Source organism: Python bivittatus, unplaced genomic scaffold, assembly GCF_059951505.1.
Source record: "Python bivittatus isolate LINGU-HERP-01145 unplaced genomic scaffold, Pbiv_v1 ctg000350_np1212, whole genome shotgun sequence".
Taxonomy (NCBI): domain Eukaryota; kingdom Metazoa; phylum Chordata; class Lepidosauria; order Squamata; family Pythonidae; genus Python; species Python bivittatus.
In genome coordinates this window covers 34,948,851-34,968,424 of record NW_028277074.1, presented here as the reverse complement: position 1 = coordinate 34,968,424, position 19,574 = coordinate 34,948,851, and the positions used below count along the sequence as shown (strand labels likewise).

General features: G+C 38.4%; 1 protein-coding gene across 1 annotated transcript in view; it reads left to right on the top strand.

Annotated features, from left to right (window-relative positions):
- The window catches only part of EGFL6 (EGF like domain multiple 6), a 34,170-nt gene that overhangs the window by 11,847 nt on the left and 2,749 nt on the right, over window positions 1–19,574 (top strand). The window contains exons 5-11 of the mRNA XM_088144457.1: window positions 732–851; window positions 5,840–5,974; window positions 7,964–8,086; window positions 10,277–10,603; window positions 16,300–16,371; window positions 17,410–17,499; window positions 17,900–18,165. Coding sequence (XP_088000583.1) covers window positions 732–851; window positions 5,840–5,974; window positions 7,964–8,086; window positions 10,277–10,603; window positions 16,300–16,371; window positions 17,410–17,499; window positions 17,900–18,165 — 1,133 coding nt within the window. The remainder of the gene's footprint in view (window positions 1–731; window positions 852–5,839; window positions 5,975–7,963; window positions 8,087–10,276; window positions 10,604–16,299; window positions 16,372–17,409; window positions 17,500–17,899; window positions 18,166–19,574) is intronic.

Sequence of the window (19,574 nt, the reverse complement as noted above, 5' to 3'; positions counted from 1 at the left end):
TCCGGCCCCAAAAATTTACCCTGACATGCGAACTCCGCCTCTACTTATGAACCAGTTCCACGGCCATTTTCCCTGCTGCCACACGGTCGCGGCTTCCTGTGGGCGAGATTGCGGTAGCAAGGAGACGTTCGGTGAGGCTTGTGGTGTGTTTTGTGGTGTTTGGAAGGTTTTTGTGGCGTTTGGAAGGTTTTTGAGGTTTAAAAATAAAATGCATATGTTTCAGAACTGTTTAGCTGTATTTACACTGAACCTTATGGGGGAAATTTACCTCGGGGTGCGACCAAATTCAGAGGGTGGATTAGCCGTATTTACATTGAACCTTATGGGGAAATTTGCCTCGTGCTGTGACCAGATTCGGAGGGCGGAACGGATTAACCATATTTACATTGAACCTTATGGGAAACTTTACCTCAACTTGAGACCAACTTGAGTTGCAACCAGAGTCACGGAACGGATTAAGTTCATAACTAGAGGTACCACTACAGTTTTGCTGAAGCATTTATCATAGTCTGTGCTAATTTAACTCTAACAAAAGTTTGTGTCTTTTTGGCAATGGGAATAGCAACAGTCAAAACAGCAATCAGAATTGCAAATGTGCTCATCTTTCTTCTGTGCATCCCAGTATCTTTGTATTAAACAGGCTTTGAAATACTCTGTTTAGTAAGTATAATTTTCTGAACTCGGCATTTGTAGTTGTGGTGTAGGTTTTGACTAATAATATGTTTTAAAAGATTCCAGGACATGCACCATGGCAAATTGCCAATATGGTTGTGAAGAAGTGAAAGATGATGTGCAATGCTTGTGTCCGTCAAGTGGACTTCAGTTAGCACCAAATGGAAAAACCTGCATAGGTACGTTAATTGTTTTTATGCTCTTGATATTATTATTGCAAACATTTCTCGGAATCTGGCATGTGCTTCATGTATATATGGATGAAATAGCAACTTTAATTCTAGAATAAATATTACAGAATACCCCTAATATGCACATCCTGAGTATATGTCAGTATACTACATGCTCCTCCTAGTTGGTGGGATGCAGGCAGCAGTATGTTGACTTGCAAGGTAATATCTAGAAATCCTAGTTACAGGCAATGCTTGGAGTAAAACTAAGCTGAATTTGTGCCATACTGGCCAAAATGTGCCAGAATCACAGTACTGTCCTTACTATCCTCACTTTGACTGTATAACAAGAATACTTTGTTATATATCTTTCATATATCATATGTCATATATCTGTATCTTTTTCTCTTTACACACAGTATGCAGTATCTTTCTCAATTTTAAGCATACTTTTTGCAGCAATAATTCTCTTTTACCTCATCATTCCACCAATATCCTTTTTTCATACTTCCCATTAATGTAACTCCACAGCAATTCTGTGGCACAATTCTTGTCCCTCTGTTCCAAGAACTTTTACAACCATTTTGCTTATCTACATTTTCCATTCATTCTGTTGAGAGAATATTTTTTTTCATGAAAGACTTGTACTTTATCTTCCTGCACTAATTCTACTTTCACTCTCATTTCTTCATTCTTTTCCTTTTGTTTCATATCCATTTTCAAAGATTAAAAGAGGCAAAGAAAATGCAGAGCTATTTTGATAGATATAAAAAAAAATTGGAAATTGGTGAAGAAGATTAAATAAGAAGGCTTCAGCAAAGTGAATGGAATTAAAAATAAAAGTGCTAAAATGATTTGGGGTAAAACTGAGGTGTGGGTATACTGGAAGGAGTATATTAGAGATGGTTATGGGAATGACAATGAATGTTATAAATTTTAGTGTCAAAGAAAACATCAGTGAAAGTCATAAATACTGAAAAATCATCAGGCTGTAAGTATAGATGGAAAACTAGAAAAATATTAAAATATGGCTGTAGTTTGCTTATGGAGTAATTATGCAACTTGGTCAATATGAAAATGAAGATTGCGTACAGCCTAATGCCTGAAAGAATCTGTTGACTTATACAAAGAGAGAGAGAGAGAGAGAGAGAGAGAGAGAGAGAGAGAAAAGAGTGAATGCAAAAAGAACAGGGGGACTGGTTTGTTAAATTTGCCTGGAAAGGTATTTGGGGAGAATTCTGATTAGAAAGACAAAAGAGATAATAATGAACAAAATTTGGAAAATGCAGCGTGGCTTTATGCTGGGCAAGGTGTGAGCAGATTTTTCCCCTTCAGCACTCAGAATGTAGAAAGTTTATTGTACATTGATTTAGCAAAAATGTGTGATAAAATGAGAAGGCTTGAATTTTAGAAGTTTTGCACACATATGGAATATGAATATGACAAAAGTAAAATATTTATGAGACTAAATGTTATGATGTTTCTATACCTACAAAGATCAGAACAATGCAAACAATAGTATTTGCTAAGATACTCAATGGAAGTGAAATTTGGACTGTGAAGAATTAGGAGAGAAAAACTATTGATGCTTTTGAGCTTGGAGAAGACTCCTGAGAATATCATGGACATGCAAGAAAATAAATGGATCACTGAACAAACCAAACCAAAGTTCCCACTCGAGGCACAAATGACCAGACTAATTTGGACACAATATGCAAAAAACATATCGGGAGAAGGCTCTAATGCTGGGAAAAGTGGAAAGAAAGAGAAAACCAGGATGACTAGCAGGAAGGTGGATGGATTCAGTTACAGTGGCAAAAGATGCATGATTGGAAGACTGAAGGACCAGGTTAGGGACAGATTGTCATGGAGAAAATCTATCTATGTGGTTGCTAGGAGTTGATACTGATTTGATGCCAAATAATTAGTCAAATGTTATGCTTAGTGAATGGCACAATGTTGATCAGGGAATAAGAGAAATATGTGTGTGATGTTTCTTTGGTTGTTTAATGCATAATGAATACTGTATAAAGAATACTTGTGACATTAGAGGAGTGTTGCTTGAAAATGTGAATATACATAAGCTTTTATATGCAGATTATGTTGTGCTGTTGCTGATAACACAAATTCTTTGCAGCAAATGTTCTGCAGTGAGGAAATATATATCTGAAAATTAATGAACCAAAGACTAAGGTAATAGTGTTTGATATAGAAAACTGACTGAAATATTGCAAGTTATACATAAATGACAAAAAATATGTCATGTTTTGTGTACTTCGATGGAATGGCTGTGTACAAGATCATGCTTCTGCCCACTTTGTTAGATGGTACTGAAACTTGGATATCTTAGAAGAAACATAAAAGCATGCAATGGGAATGGGCTATTTAAGAAGTGTATGGGAAAAGAAGAGATAGGGTCAAGAATGTATGGATGCTGAATATTGGAATTGAATATTCCAATTATACTTTGTTTTTTCTTTTATATGGCATGCTATGGGACAGTCTATCCCAACATAAGAGAGGAGGCCAAGGAAGAGATATGTGTGTGCATTTTCTCAGGAGTTTGAAAGTTCAGTATTTCTGATCTTCAGTAGTAGAATATACTTCTTCCCTCAATTATATATTTTAAAAGCAATGAAAGAGACTGTCTCTCCATTGGCAATATTATCTCCAGCTTCTATCCATTTTATAGGAAGACACTATTGAAAGCCCATGTATAATCAAGGCTGGTACTGGATTTTTGAAAACCTCTAAAACCTCTAGGTTTTCTCAGTATGTTGAATCATATTTTCCTACTGAATCAGCCTTGGAACAGAACTACCCAACCTTTGGGGCTAGTAGTTTCATTCATGAAATTGATTACATACAGTTAATATGATTACTCCCCACACATTTCATAATGTTTCCTTTCTCTTCCATTAAAATTGATGATTTGGCAGCAACATTTGGAGGGACTATGGGAGTTGTTTCTAAAGCTTTGACGGGGGCTGCACATGGACTGGGCCTTAAACTGTGGAGCCTAGCCATACGAGAAGTGGGGAAGGTTTTTTTTTTTTTTTTTGAAGGGGGATGGTACTTCCTCAGCCCAGTGGGCTCTGGAGACTTTGAAGAGCCTAGGAGAAGCTTGACAACACAGGAAATGAACTTTATCTGCAACTACAGGCACTCATAAACTTTCAAGCAGCAAATTCATCAGGTAGGAAGCATGGCTCTGGAGAGTCTGCTGCTTTAACATACAGCTGCAAAAGCAAGATATTTATGGATTTCATGAGCTGAGAAAGTTTTCAGGAATCATACAATAAGCCCATGTGAATACTTAGCTCAACTGCTGAACAGTAAATATGCCATCGAAGGACAAACTATACATTTTTCCTAAGGTGTTAGAACTCTGATCAGAGGATCTTTCTTTGCCTCATTCATAGCAAATATGGTGCTCATAACATTCTATTGCCATCCTCCATAGAGGGCTGTAACCAGGCTCTGTGGCCTCACTAACTTTCATTTGTGGGTTTTGGCCATTGCAAGAAACAGGAAATACAGTTGAACTCTAACGACCAAGTTTCTCATATGCTTATGTTTATATTTACAATGCTTTATTTATAAAATAGTCAAGTCAACAAAAACAGTCCATCTGGGTGGGATGTGATGATTCCAAGTTAAAGACTGCAATTAAAATCAGTTTTTAAGATTTCTGAAGGTTATTCTGACAGAACAAGCCAATAGCAAATAATTAATATTATTGTGCAGCTTTAAGAGGTTTCTAGCCATTCATAATATCCTCCTCCTCTTCCTCCTCTCTTTTTATTCCTAACAGTTAAGAATTGTCTGTCTGTCCTGATTTGACATCAGTTAGTAGGAACAGATTGTATGGGAAGACAGTCTTCTACAATGCATTGCAATAAAGTCATAGTATTGCCCAATCACAGCATAGGTAGGTGTAAAGCAAAATTGTGGGTCATTAAACATTTCATTTGGGCTTAGAGGGAAGGAGAAATTCAGGAATAAATCTCTGCTAAGCTAAATGACTAAGTATATTTTTAGAAAGTATACAGCTAATCATATGACTTCCTGGTTCAACTACTAAACAGAGGACATCCAGAGTGAGATGGACACACTAGAAAAATGGCATTTAAATTTTATTATGCATTAAATACATATAACTTCTAAAGTAGTCTTAGGCAAATCATTCTAATAATCTTATTGTAGAAAGGGTTGATTATGAACTCCTTGAATAAAAGGAGACAATAAAGAAATAAATGCATACAGTTCCGCTGCAACCATGCACGCCTGGAAACAGACAAGACTGTCACACACAGGTTCACATTCGTGCATACACATCTCCCAGATAAAATCTGAAGCACTGCACAGTCTTAATGCTAATAGTTAACCTAAATCATAGTGACTGGATTTGCATAGCACTCTGAAATATAAACTTCCATTCTGGTTGTGTTTTCACAACACACGAAGCTATGAATTGGCCACACAGGGATCCACAGAGAGGACAACTGACCCCATGTGTGAAATGGCATCATTGTGCAAATGACATGATTTGTTTACTTTTGACATCATTTTGCCTTCTATCAGATACTTAGGCCAACCACATTTTAGCTTAGTTTATTGTATTAATACCAAGCCCTAAACTGGCTTTATTTTTAATTATTTGTGTTCAGATATACTTCTCTAATTTTATTTCTGCTTCATTTCTACCATCTGGTGGTTTTCCTGAAAGTTTATTCTTTTAAATTTTAGTTTTATTGTAGCTTCAGTTGTAATTTTAAACATTTTAAAACATGCTGGTTGAAAAATGTTTTTATCTAAGTCAACTTGATTGGTTGATTGCTAAGAAAAACTTGGTTTGAAAGGTGACATTTAATTCTTAAATTAATAAGCAAACCATGACTTCATTTTACCTACAATGCTGGCAACTAAGCTTTTGCTTGGTCATCTTTCTTCTGACACTCTTCCTGATTTCACCAGATTTCATTTTTATGCCCTAGATATTGATGAATGTGCCACTGGCAGAGCAGTTTGCTCTTTCAATCGAAGATGTGTCAACACCTTTGGAAGTTTTTATTGCAAATGCCAGATTGGATATGAACTGAAACATCTGAATGGCAGATATGATTGTGTAGGTAAGGCTTAGATTTGGTTCTGCCTATATTTGTGGAAAGACAGACATTTAGCAGAAATTTGTGTGTACGTCTATAACTGATGCCAGAAGTCATTTCAGAATTTGGTTTTATTCAGAATTTTGTTTTGGGATTTTGCTAGGTCTGTATTAACTGATGACAATGAAAATTAAAGTTACAGAAGGTGCCTCTATTGATGAGGACTGTGCATACTTCAAAAATGATTTTATAAAGATGGCTTGGAAGATGCAGAAGCAAGCACGGCATCTCTTAAAACAACTACATCTGGCTTCCATACAAGCCTGAATACTAACATGGCTGCTTTAATGAGTTGCATTAAAATGGCCTGCTTGAACACAACATCATGTTCCAAATCATGCACAGTGCTGTAACTGCTATGTTTCTTATTAGATGTGTTAGGCACCACTAGTGCAATATTCCTGCTTCCCTATGGGAAATAGACTACAGTGGTACCTCGGGATACGAACGCCTCTACTAATGAACTTTTCGGGTTATGACCAGCTCCGGCCGCAAAAATTTACCTCGATGTGCGAACTCTGCCTCGGGGTACGGTCATTTTTCCGCCCCGACATGTGGTCCGCGGCCATTTTTCCACCCCTGACACGTGGTCCGCAGACATTTTTCCGCCCCGACACGTGGTCCGTGGCCATTTTCCCGCCGCGCCACGCGGCGCCCGGCCATTTTCCCGCCCCTGATGCGTGGTCCGCGGACACCAGAACGGATTAACGGTAATTACATTGAACCTTATGGGAAAATTTGCTTCGGGGTGCGGCCAAATTCAGAGGGCGGAATAGATTAACCGGATTTACATTGAACCCTATGGGGAAATTTGTGTCGGGTTACGACCAACTCGGGATACGCCCAGAGTCACCGAACGGATTAAGTTCGTGTCCCGAGGTACCACTGTACTTTGTTGTAATCAGAGGTGGAGAATGCCAAAATTACAAGGGAAACTTCAGTTATCCATAGGCTTGATGAATTGAGACTCTTTTCTACATAATGGAGAAACACTTGCCACATTCTAAATCATAGCACTTTGAATAATTGGAGACTACTAGATAGTAAGATGTCCAACAGTTGTTCAACAAATATGTCTAAGCTCTAGATTATTTCTCCTAACAAAAATATATTATGCTATCTGGCTTCCTTTGGCTGATAAGTGAACTTTGATTTAGAAATGAACAGGACTTACCCCTGATATTTGGCAGTTGTTGGAACTTTTTCTTTCCTACATCTTGTAGAAAATGTATTTATCACAGATCTATGTTGTTGAATTACTACTACTGTCATGAAATCAAGGTTCAATTATTGTGTATTTTTCTCCTGCCTGTAGGGCAATGGGCTCAAAGTTTCCCACTCAGAGATGAAAGGAGTGGTTGGCATCTGTCCCTTGTTATTGTAATAGTCTGGTCCAGGGTTGTCCACAGGGTGTGGTAAAAAAAGTGAAGATAGCATCCATGACAAATCAAGGTTCAGTTATTGTATATTTTTCTCCTGCCTATGGTGCAATAGACAATATATTATGTAAAGGCACATATAAAGTGAGTTGTACAGTAGGTGGGAAAAGTACACCTAAATATTTGTGCAAATTGGGTTTTTCATTTTTTTAAGCCAATGTAGAAATAGTATAAACCAAGTTAGGAAGAGTGAAATATCCATGATATTTATCCATCTTTAATATGTAATGGAAATTATGATTTATAAAAATCTGTTACATATACATTTGTAGGCTTCTCATAGACATCTTCATAGTTACTCCAAATAAATTTGTACTTCCTGTGCACAAAATGAGGAAAGTATAGAAAGGTAGGGACTGGCAATTTATTAAAGGAGAAATTAAGCAGTAACAATAACCAACATTTTGTACCTGTGCGTAAGAATTAAGCAGTATCTTCCCACAGCATAAAGAAATTGCTTTGTTTTCAGTCTCCAACTTCAATAATCCATTTTGCTTAACATTTCCTTTTTTAGATATAGATGAATGTATAGCAAGTATGCCAAAATGTAACTTACATGCAGAATGCCTGAATAGTCAAGGATCCTTCAAGTGTAAATGTAAACCAGGCTACAGAGGCAATGGTTTTGAATGTTCAGGTAAGTTGAAAAACAGCTGTAACAATATATATCATTGTCTCATTCCAATATTTTCCACAGGTTATGAAAAATGTAAGCATTTTCAAAATGTGCCTTTTTGGAGGAAGAGTATTCTTCTTTTATGTTTAAAACAGGGGGTGAGATCCCATACAAAGACATTAGATGTATTACCGTATTTTTCCGACAATAAGACGCCCCCATGTACAAGACGACCCCCACTTTTCCAGCCCAAAATTAAGAAATCAATATTTTAAAGATAGTGCAGAACACATTTTTATTTAGTAGTTAACATTGACCTGATACACTCGGTGGGAGGAGGTCCAAACCGTCTCTCTGAAGCTCTATTTCCAGGCTCTTCTGCATAACTGATTACATTCAAGCACGAGTGAAACTGCTTGTCTCTGCAAACAGCCTTCCTCCAATTGGTTTGTTCAGCATCAGCTGACGTCAGTTACATCAGGCTCGTGATTGGAGGAAGTCTGTTTGGGAGACAAGCTATTTCACTCATGATTGGAGGCTAGCAATAGGAGGAAGCCTCTCTGCAGAAACAAAGTAAGGGCAGTTTGGAACCGTGCGATTCTCGGCTGACTTCCTTGAATAAGACGCCCTTCAATTTTTAGGGTAAGTATTTTAGAAAAAAGTATCATTTTATAGTTGGAAAAATACGGTAGCTCAAGCAAAGTCTCTGACAGTTGGCTATTTATTTATTTATTTAACTACAAAGTTGGGAGGACAAGACTGGGAGCAAGTTCTCTTTTACTCAACTCCTTGTTTAGATTATTCTGCATTGCTCCTCTCCTATGGCTCCTGTTTTATAAGATCTTTTGAAGGCATGAAAGGTGGAGCCTCAGGGTGGTTGCCTCTCCAGCCTTCACCATTTTTACATCCCTGACTTCTTTTATATTGCCTGTGAAATATAAAAAGCAAAGTTCAATCACTGGAAAAGTGCTTTTTCCCCCATTTCTTCCTCAGGGGATTACTAGAAGATGCAATGCCCTTGTGGTCATATAATCTTGCAAGTGCACAAAAAATCAATAGATTCTTATTGTGGGGAAAATTCCTCGGAAGGCAATTGCTCTCTTTGGAATTGACATGACGCCCCCAGCCTGGGACTTTGTTAAAAAGCTTATCTATTGCTAATTAACTGTAGTCAATTGCACTTCTGCTCATTTACTTGGATTACTGTACCATACAGGCAGGAAGAATTTCAAAGAAGGGAAACAAGGAATAGATTTGTAAACAATAAAAATAGTCTAGAGCAATGATCTTGGGTACAATTTATACTAGAGATGGTTATCTATAAAGTTGTTTAGAAATGTCCCTAGTTTCCTGCTAGATACTTTAAGAGCTAAAGATAAAATCTTTTTCCTTACTTTTATATTGGTTAGCACTGCTTAGGGATCTTGGTTTTGGGTGCAATCTCAGCTCTATATGGAGACATTCTGCTTTGCTGGTCAAAGATCCTTCATGGAGCCATTTATCAAAATGCTGGGGATCTGTCTTCATGATTGCTGAGAACAAATTTGTTGCAAATCAGGGTTTCCTATTAACTTCTTCTCATCATATCCTGAATAGAGAATCAGTGAACCACATCTGTTAAATTACAGTATGTTCTCTTATAACATCAGTATCTGGGGGAAAAGAACTTTAAGTAGATTATTTACATAACATTGGCATGTAGACATCTAGATAAAAGTAATTTGAACATGTTATCCATAGGATGGAGAGATGCTGTGATTTGTTTTTATTCAGGTTTATCTTGCTAAGAACTATAGCTAAGGTTTTATACACTGAATTCAGTTACTAATAATACTGAAAGTGAATTGCTTTCATTGGAAGGTCATGTTATTCTTTCTCTCATACTAAGTTTTTAATACAGTAGACAGCTACCTTTAAAAACATAGAAGTATATGTTCATTTTGATTTTATGTGGGTAATAAATATTTTCCCCCTCACAATTACAGTTTAAATTGAAAGGAGAACATAAGAAATATGAAAAAATAAGTGACAGAGAAATACAACCATCTCTCTCTTCTTTTTTCATACATATTAGAACTACAGACATCAGGTTTTTGGAGAAATTGGGGTGTTCCGATGTCAGAGTGCTCCAAATTCAAGATGAAATGGGTTTACTAAAATGTAAGATAATTTGGACACTTATTTGGTCTTTTTGTTATTTTTCTCCCCCAGTTGCTCATGAAAATTCAGTGAAAGCAATTCCCAGAATCTCTGGAGTTACTAAAGAGAAGCTCAAGAAACTGCTTCTTCACAAGAAGAGTGAAAAAAAGCATGAGGACATAAAAAATGCAATCCCAGCATCTAAAGCTCATGTGAGGCCATTAGACTATGAGGGTGGCTTGTATCCAGAGAGTGCCTTCAGTGAACAGGGGAAAAGCACTGAAGATGTCAGAAGAGACAGAAAAACAGTAGAGAAAGAAGGTGTGGAAGAAAAAGGAGAAAGAGAACACCTTGAAAACCAGACCGCCCATGAGAAGAAACTCAGGGGAGATGTATTTTGTAAGTTTCACTCTTTTCTCCCAAATCCATAAGTTTATGGCAGTTTTTGACAGCACTTGTCCAGTAAATTAATGGCCAAGGATTTTTAAACAAGTACGTACAATTGGTAAATAGATCCTGCCAGATAAGGAGACATAATATTATGCATTTATTATATATTAAATTCGTTAAATCTCATGTAAGTTAGTCTTCTCTATTCTAGAGCACTTCTGATGTCTTGAGACTACAGCTACAATACCCATTATATTGACTGGGTATTGATTACTGCCAGCACATCTGGAGGGCAGCAGGTAGGAGAACTATCGTGCAGCTAAGTAATTGCTTAAGATCTAGATGTGCAACCTTTCTCGGATTAAAAGATTCATGTGGACCTTATCGAAAATGCTGGAAGCTGCATTTGAGCAAGGCAAACCCTAACCTAATATGATTACCACAAATCAACAGCTAAAGAAGGGGCTGGAGTCAGCACCTAACAGTAGTACATGATCAAGAAAGTTTGATTCCCACAGAGTTCAGTTAATCAGTTAATGCCAGGAAAAAGGGGTTAGGTTACAGAATCTTGGAAATTAGGTAAGTACACTCCAGCCCACACAGTAAGTATATTAAAATGGGGTCTCTGTGAGCTGTTTGGTTCTCTTTCTCACAGATTCCCTAATAGATGGATTGATACTTTGTTTAAGGGTTGAGTTTGAAATGTCTATTTTGTCCTCATCTACCACATTTTGAAAAACTCCTTTTTCTTTCCCAGATTTCTTTATGAGATTGCCATTGCAACAGTGTGTCTCGGGGACCTACAGCTTGTGGCCCCATGGTATAAGGCATTGGTGAGCAGTTCACAGCCCCCAGGATCCTAAAATCATATCATCATAATCTGATAACCAGCCGACTAACTTTCAACAGGGCATTTTTTAAAGACTGTTAAGGATGGAAGTGAGAGAACAGGATGAGATATGCACCCAGTTTTCCAATGTAGGGAAGCAGAGAGGAATCTGCACTACATTTCAGTCAGTCAATCAGAAAGGAGATACTGTAGGATTAGAACAGGCTGTACAAACTCTGTAGGTGACTTTCAGATGGGCTGCCCTTCAAAGACAGTCATGACCACATCTATTTTTCTTGGAAAGCACCCAGCTATAACCATGAGTAGCTGTTCATGGTTTATTAACATTTCAGTATTTAGGATTTCAGATTACCTCTATGCTTTCAACTGAACCTTATTTAACAATGGAATCAGTTGTTACAAGTTTGCAGTGGTAGTAATAATTTAGTGTGTAAAGCTTATACTGTACCTAAGCATAGTACTGGTAAATCAAAATTTGTGATGTGTTCAAATTGTTTTTAAAAGTTATATGAATTACATTTATTTTGCTTAAGAATTTTGAAACAACCGTTATATATAACACTTATATATAGTGTTATATCACTATAACAAAGCACACTTCAATAAATGAGATGGTTGATTCATGGCCTTTAAAGGCCATTAACACTGAAGTGCTTTGGAGCATTGTTAAACAATTAAAAATGTTTACAGTTTGCTTTTCGGTATTTTAAAATATTTGCTATTTAACTTTGCTTGTAGAATTAGACTTATATAAACTTAGGGGAAATTATAATTTATATTTAATGACCTTTAATTATCTCTTAGTAATTTTAATATGCTTCTTTGCTGATATATCCCACAATATAGCAACTCTGAGTTCTCTTCCAAAACTCTTGAGGCATTATTGTGGATGTTTATTTTAACTCTGTTACAGAACAAGTATGAAGAATTTCTGACCTCCAGGTGATATTGTAATTTAAGTCCTTTTATCCCAAATCTCTCACTCAAAGTGGCTGAGTCTGATAAGAATGGGAGTCTCAGAACATGTGAAAGAATATTAGTTACCTCCAGAAGCTGCCTTGTTTCCACAAATTATTTAATATTCAGTTCAGCATAGGATTTAAGAAACACACTAAATAAATGATCAGTCTTAAAAGAAACTTTGCAGACAGCTGCAGGAGAGGTGGGGAGACAGCACAACCTCAAAGCTCATTAATAGTTGTTCCCATAATGGCAATGTATTATTTTTGTCCCAATACATCCATGTCCCTTATGGCAATTGCCAAAAATATGTGAATGGACTTTGATGGATCCTTCAGCAAAGCTGAGAAGAGACCATATGTTATAGTGACCACAATGTTGCTGCTCAAAATGGCCTCATGGCAAATATCCTCACAGCAATAGGAATAAAATAGCCTTTAAAAAATGTATTTTAATATTTAGCCACCCACAAAGAAACAGTGGGTGTGCAGTAACAATCTGACTTAAGCCTCTGATGCTGGATTCTATAGCTGCAGAATAGGCAGAACAGAGGCAGAACAGAGCATCTTGTTAATTATTTTCTTTTTAAAGGAGACGGACATGTACAACTTTTCCTTGCCTCGCTATGGCTCATGACTTTGTATCTCTGCCAGACGTGTTCTAGGATTTCTTCTTTATATGACACAAACTGTCATGGAACCACAGGGTTATAGCCACACAAGTCATACATATGAATAAATTCCTCTAGCTTGTCAATAGGGGAGAAAAACAGATTTTTCTAATCAGGTCAGGCACTGTGGGGCCCCTGCGTCTCATAAAATTTCTCATTTTCTTAAATAAAACTTGTGCTGAAAAACAAGCTGTGTAAAATAGTAGTTGATACAATAAGTTTAACTGAGCTTTGGATGAAATATTCTGCCCTACCCAAAGATGACTCATTGGTCTATGTATTCTTTGCCAATAATTATTTTAACCGTTCCTGTATCATATTCTATCAAAGTGTCTAATCTGTATTTATTTACCTACTCAAACTGTTACTGAGTAATTTGATCAAAGCTTTAACAGATGCTGCCTTAACGATTTATTTTGTGTGGTATTTATCATTCCAATGTCATGGTCTCTCAGATCTTATTCCAAAATTACCTTCTTGATGCTAGGAACTTTCATCGAAAGTGGTTCATCGAAACTGATACCAGGGCTGTGCTGCCAATTTGTTAACAAGGGATTCTCCAGTCACAGATGTTGGGAGCATGGAGAAAGTCTTTATCTGGTGGTCTGCAAAAAAGCCAAAGGCATCCTCTTTTTCCTGCTTTTTCTTTCTTGATGGTCATCTGGAACAAATTGTTCAAGAGAGATGAATGTGATTAACGCCACCAGATAATAATGTGTGAGCCTGCCCTCTCAGGTCTTTTTTATTTATTTAGTAAATTTATAGGCCACCCATCTCATATACATAACTCTTGGTGACTCATTATTAAAACAATAAAAAGAACCAGAGTTAAAAACAACAAAAAATAATATAAAAGTAGCAGCCAGGAAGACTCACAACTGCTCAAGCTCACCCATGCTATCAGGGCTCCAGGCTCGATGGCAAAGCCAGGTTTTAGTGTCTTGCAAAAGGCCAGCAGGGTTGGGGCAAGTCTCATTTCTGGGGAATGATGTTCCAGAGGGCGGGCACCAAGACAGAAAAGGCTCTCTTCTTGGGTCCCGACAGATGACACTGTCTCACAGACTGGACCTGGAGCATGCCTCTCCTGTCAGGTCTAACAGGATGGGGAGACACCACTGGGGAGACACAGTCCCTTAAGTAACCTGCCCCCAAGCCATGAAGGGTTTTAAAGGTAACCACCAGCACCTAGAATTGCAGTCGGAAGCATACTGGTAGCCAGTGCAGCTCTCAGAGCACCAGCTGGAGCTTCCGCATACTCTTCAAGGGCAGCCCCATGTAGAGTGCATTGCAGTAATCCATTTGGGAGTTGGCTAAGGCATGAATAACTGTGAGCAGGCTTCCCAGTCCAGGACAGGAGCAACTGGCACACAATACAAAGCTATGCAAAGGCCTCCCTGGCCATGGCTGCCACCTGTTCATCAAGCAGGAGTCATGAGTCCAGGAGGAACCCCAGATTGTGCAAAGGATCTGTCTGGGGCAGTACAACCCCATCCAGAACAATTGATGGAAAGTCTCCAGAACTAGGGGCCCTAAAACCCAAAGCGACTCGGTCTTATTAGGGTTGAGCTGAAGCTTGTTGTTCCCTATCTAGACCTCCTCAGCCTCCAGACACCGAGACAGGCCTCCACAATATCACTCAGATGGCCCAGGGTAGAGATGTATAACTGGGTATCATCTGCATACTGATGATACCTCGCCCTGAATTGACAGATGACCTCACCCAGCAGTTTCATGTAGGTGTTAAACAGGAGAGCACTGAGCTCTCTGGCATCCCACAGAGTAGAGGCCATGGGCTGAAACTCTCCTCCCCTATCAACATTGACTGGAACCAGCCTCGGAGGAAGGAGGAGAACCAGCATAGCACCGTGCCACCCACCCCCAACCCCTGAAGCTCCAGAAAGATTTCATGATTGATGGTATTGAAAGCCACTGAGAGATCAAGAAGAGTAGGGACAGATGCACCACAGCCATCTCACTCCCTCCAGAGATCACCCAAGAGTGTGAACAATGCCATCTTGGTCCCATACCTGGACCTGAATCCTGACTGAAAGGGGTCCAGATAATCTGCTTCTTCCAGCTTTCTTGGGTCCAGTTATGACCTCTTGTAATGGCAAGGCTGACACCTTTTGAGGAGGGGGTGGACCACCACCTCCTTAAGAGACAGTGGAACTAACCCCTTTCTCAAAGAGAAATTAACCACTGCCAAGACTCAACCACATGTCACCAGGCGGCTTTAGCCAACCAGGAGGGACATGGATCTAATAATACAGAGATAGCTGAGCTAACAGCCATTTGAACCCTGCCCACTTCCTCAGGTCCAGCAGGATCCTCAAGTGTTCCCCAGCCCTGCATCCCTTAATGGGATTGAGCTGTAACTTTTGCAGAGCTGACTTAGTTCCTTTACCTGCAGACATGAGCAGGTCCTGCCACGGCCCTTCCCTCTGAATCATCACACCATCCTCCATGGTTGCAGTATGTTAGCCCCACTAGGTAGACCAGACTAAGAAATCAACTCCAGGACAACTAAAACTTTTACTGAGATTAGCTAGAATAACAGAATCTTCCAAGTCTGATTGTACCGCACCTCCTCCTGTTTTTGGATCCATGATTTGCATTTCCTCTAAACACAACAAACTGGAATCACACTCTGACTATAAGTTCCTAAACCAAGATATGATAATGACTGGCAGGCCTGTCTGAAGAAAATCTATGACTGACTTCATACGCTATACTAAGTTCCATTTTTATACCATGGCTTGTTGAATAAGTTGCAGGTGACTGAGCTGGTGCATTGCACAAAGCCACAAATGATGATTTACATTCGTTATAGTTACATTTAGGGAAGCAAATACTTATTAATCTACAGTTGAAAGGACAAGACTTTATTTTAAACAATTGTCTTAGGATGGTACTCAGGAAGACAAACTTTTGGTAATATGAGGAGTAACACTTTCAGGTGTTTTTTGTTTTTGTTTTGTTTAAATTTTGGGGTTATTATTGCTGTTCATACGCAATTTCAGAAATACCTTTTCTGGATTTATGATTAGAAATAAATGAATGCTAGCTGCTGCTACCATCAGATCTGGCAGCAATGGAGTCTGTCATCAGTTTTCTTATATGCTTGTTCTGTAATTTATCACAATGGGAAATCTGTTTGATCACCTGTGTGTATGTGTATTTATTTGAACAGCATGGATACTAATAATGTATGCTTTAATAAATTAGACAAAGAAGCTGCTGTTTTTGGTCCTCACATGGCACAAAAAAAAAATCCAGTCTCAAAAGGAAAGTTGCAAGGTGGGCAAATTTTAACTGAGGAGATAAATTTTGATCTGCTAACGTTTGGTTTAACTTTATTAAAATTGTTTTAAATAATCTTGTGTTTCACATTTATCAGAAATAATCTGACAGAGCTGTTTAAGGATTAATAAAAATTCCTTTGGATACGTTTATAAAATCTTGTAGGGTTTTTTAAACAAATTTCTACTCAAATTCAGGGCTTTCTTCAGCACTCTTAAGTGGTGCTGAACTGTAAGTGTCCTACGCTTGGTTTGTAGGATATCAGGTTGGGGACAACTGACGAAATTTTGTGCCTTCTTCAAGGAATTCTACTTGTATATTTTATTCCTGAAAATAAAAAATCAGTTGTTGTTTTTTAAAGGCTCCTTTTTAAAGTATATCATTCCTTTGGTTCTGTGCATTTTATGCTATTTATTTTTCCTTTATTAATCAAATTTATACGCCACCCATCTCACTGTATAAGTGACTCTAGGTGGCTTAGGGTAGCATAAAAATTGTACAGAAGTAACATATTGAGCAAGCTTCACTCTATCTGAGATTGTGTTACCTCACACTGAGCTGGTGTAGAGGTGGGCAAACTTTCTAAAAAGGAAAGTGTAAAAAATAAAATGAATGCATATTCTTTCATATTATGGCACACAGTCTGAAGTTGCCATGGTGCAATAAAGATATTCCTTTTTTTTTTTTTTTTTTTGCTTAGTTTTAGTTTGAAAAAATCTTGGGATAATTATAAGCAGCCCACTTCAAGACAATGGATTTTGATTCCAAAATCCCTGGTAATACAAGAATGAAGTAGCCAGACCTATGCTAGCATGATTCAACCTCCTGCTTGCTAAGATAAAGAAATCTTCGAACATCATGAGATTGCTTCCTATGTAACAATACACTTTTCTTTGGGCTTTGTAGCATTAGTTGTATTGTAGGTAGGATTCTTTGGCAATATTTTGAATTAAGTTTTATTGTTGCAATTTTTGATTAATACAGCTTCTTGTCTTCCTGTCTCTGAATCTCAATCTCTGTTTCTGGACATCCCAGTTGTAGACTGCAGCTTTGGTCGAGGTTCTTGTGCTTGGCAACAAGATACAGATGACGACTTTGACTGGAATCCTGCAGATCATGAATTTGGTAACTAATCTATGGCCTGATTCCAAGGAGTTCTGCTCATTCCCAGGAAAACAAACCAGCTTTTACTCATAGGGTTTGGAGAGTTATTATCAAATCTTGGCACCATATGAAGTTTTTCCCTGGAGGAATTCCTAGCTTTTGAGGGAATCCCTGGACCTACAGTATATTTCAGATAAGAACATTCATCTAATCCAAACAGCTCTCCAGAGCCTCAGGCAGAATCTTTCTCTCCCCTTGCTTCCTGATCTTATTTAACTGGAGATGTCAGGAGGTGAATCTGACATTTTCTGCACAAATAGCAGTGGTCTTTTACTTTTGGGGAAGTAGCCATAGCATCTAGAATGAAGCAAAAGTCACATTTTGTTTCCCTCTTTGTAATTTCCCTTCTGTATATTTTTAGGTGATGGATATTACATGACAGTTCCAGCCTTCATGGGATACAAGAAAGATGTTGGGCGGATAAAACTTCTTCTTACCCATCTGGAGCCAAAGAGCATTTATTGTTTGATTTTTAGTTATCGGCTTGCAGGAGAAAGGGTAGGGAAACTACAAGTATCCCTAGGTAATACTACCAGGAGTCCTTCCTGGGAACAGAATATGGGAAATGATGAACGATGGAGGACTGGACAGGTTGAAGTGCGCACAGGGGCTGAAACAGCTATGAATGTAAGTTAAAGGCTACAAAAACAACCATAGCTCTCTCCAGGTGTTTGCTTTATGTACGAAGAGCAATTGGGATGAACATATTAACCATGTTGCACTGCATGCTTTCTGCATGCTTCAATCCCTTATTTTCAGTCTATCAAATTGAGTGTTAACATCCAACATTCAGGGGGTAAGGCACATCTGCAAAGAGAGTATGGGGGAGGCACAGCTGAACAGGCTTATAAATGAACAGTTGTAACTATTTGCATTTTGTTTTACTATTCCTTAAAAGCTACCTAACTGTAAATAGCAGTTGGGACATCTAGGTTTGTACAAAGTATGTTTCAGATTAATAATTCCTGAGGAGGTGCTATTGTACATACTCACCTTCAGGAGTAGTCCAGAAAAGAAGCACAACAATGAATACCAGCTCTATATTGTATGGTTACATTAACAGAATCTTGCAAATCTAAAAGTATTTCTCCCCTCCTCTCCTTTTACTCTCCAAAAAACTAGGGAGGGTCCCTTCTGAAATGCTTCCCATGCCCTCCCCCTCTCCTTCTGTGGGCCGAGATATCTTTTACATGAGTCCAGCCTGTGGTTCTTCCTCCTGTGCCCCAAGGTCATTCCCACATACCATTACAGATGATGAGGAGACTTTTCAAGGAGTAAATTCTGGGGTGTGATGAAAATCTTTTTTCTAGCAAGCATATGACAGGTTTCAGCATGAATGAAATGTAGTTGTTCACTAAATAACAAATACTTTGAAAATGACCTTCAGTTGGAAGATTGACTAAATCAACTACTACAGGAACCAAAAATAAATGTGAATTACAATATGAGTAAACTGTCCATATTGATTACTTTTGAGTGCTTTAGAATGTGTGTTCTCTAAATTTTAATTGTGAATTATTGCTAAAAGTAATCTAAATATTTGACTTGCAAAAGTATTCTTGATGACTGAGAGGAAAACCAATTAGAAGATTCAAGACATTTAAGTGTTAGGACAAAAATTCAGTTGTGAGAAATACTTTTTTTTTTAATCCACACTCAATCGTGACTGATTCTGCGGCGACTGCCTGGACGGGTCCCTGCAGTTTTCAAGGCAAGGTGTTTTAGAAGTGGTTTGCCACTGCCTCCTTCCTAGAACAGAGCCCAGCTGGCGAGCGCAGGAGGTGGGGTTTCCCTTGCTTTGCGCCTTTTTCGGGCATGCACGGCTTCCGCGTTACCGGCAACTTGGTCTCATCTCCCATGCAAGCGCCGCCAGCATTTTTCCTCCCACCGGGGTGAGAGTCCCCATTTATCTACTCACGTAAGTTTTCGAGCTGCTGGATTGGCAGGAGCTGGGGAGGAAGCAGGAGCTCACTCTGCTGCGTGGAGCTGGGCTCAAACCGCTGAAGTGTCGACCATTTCTGGCCGGCAACTTTCAG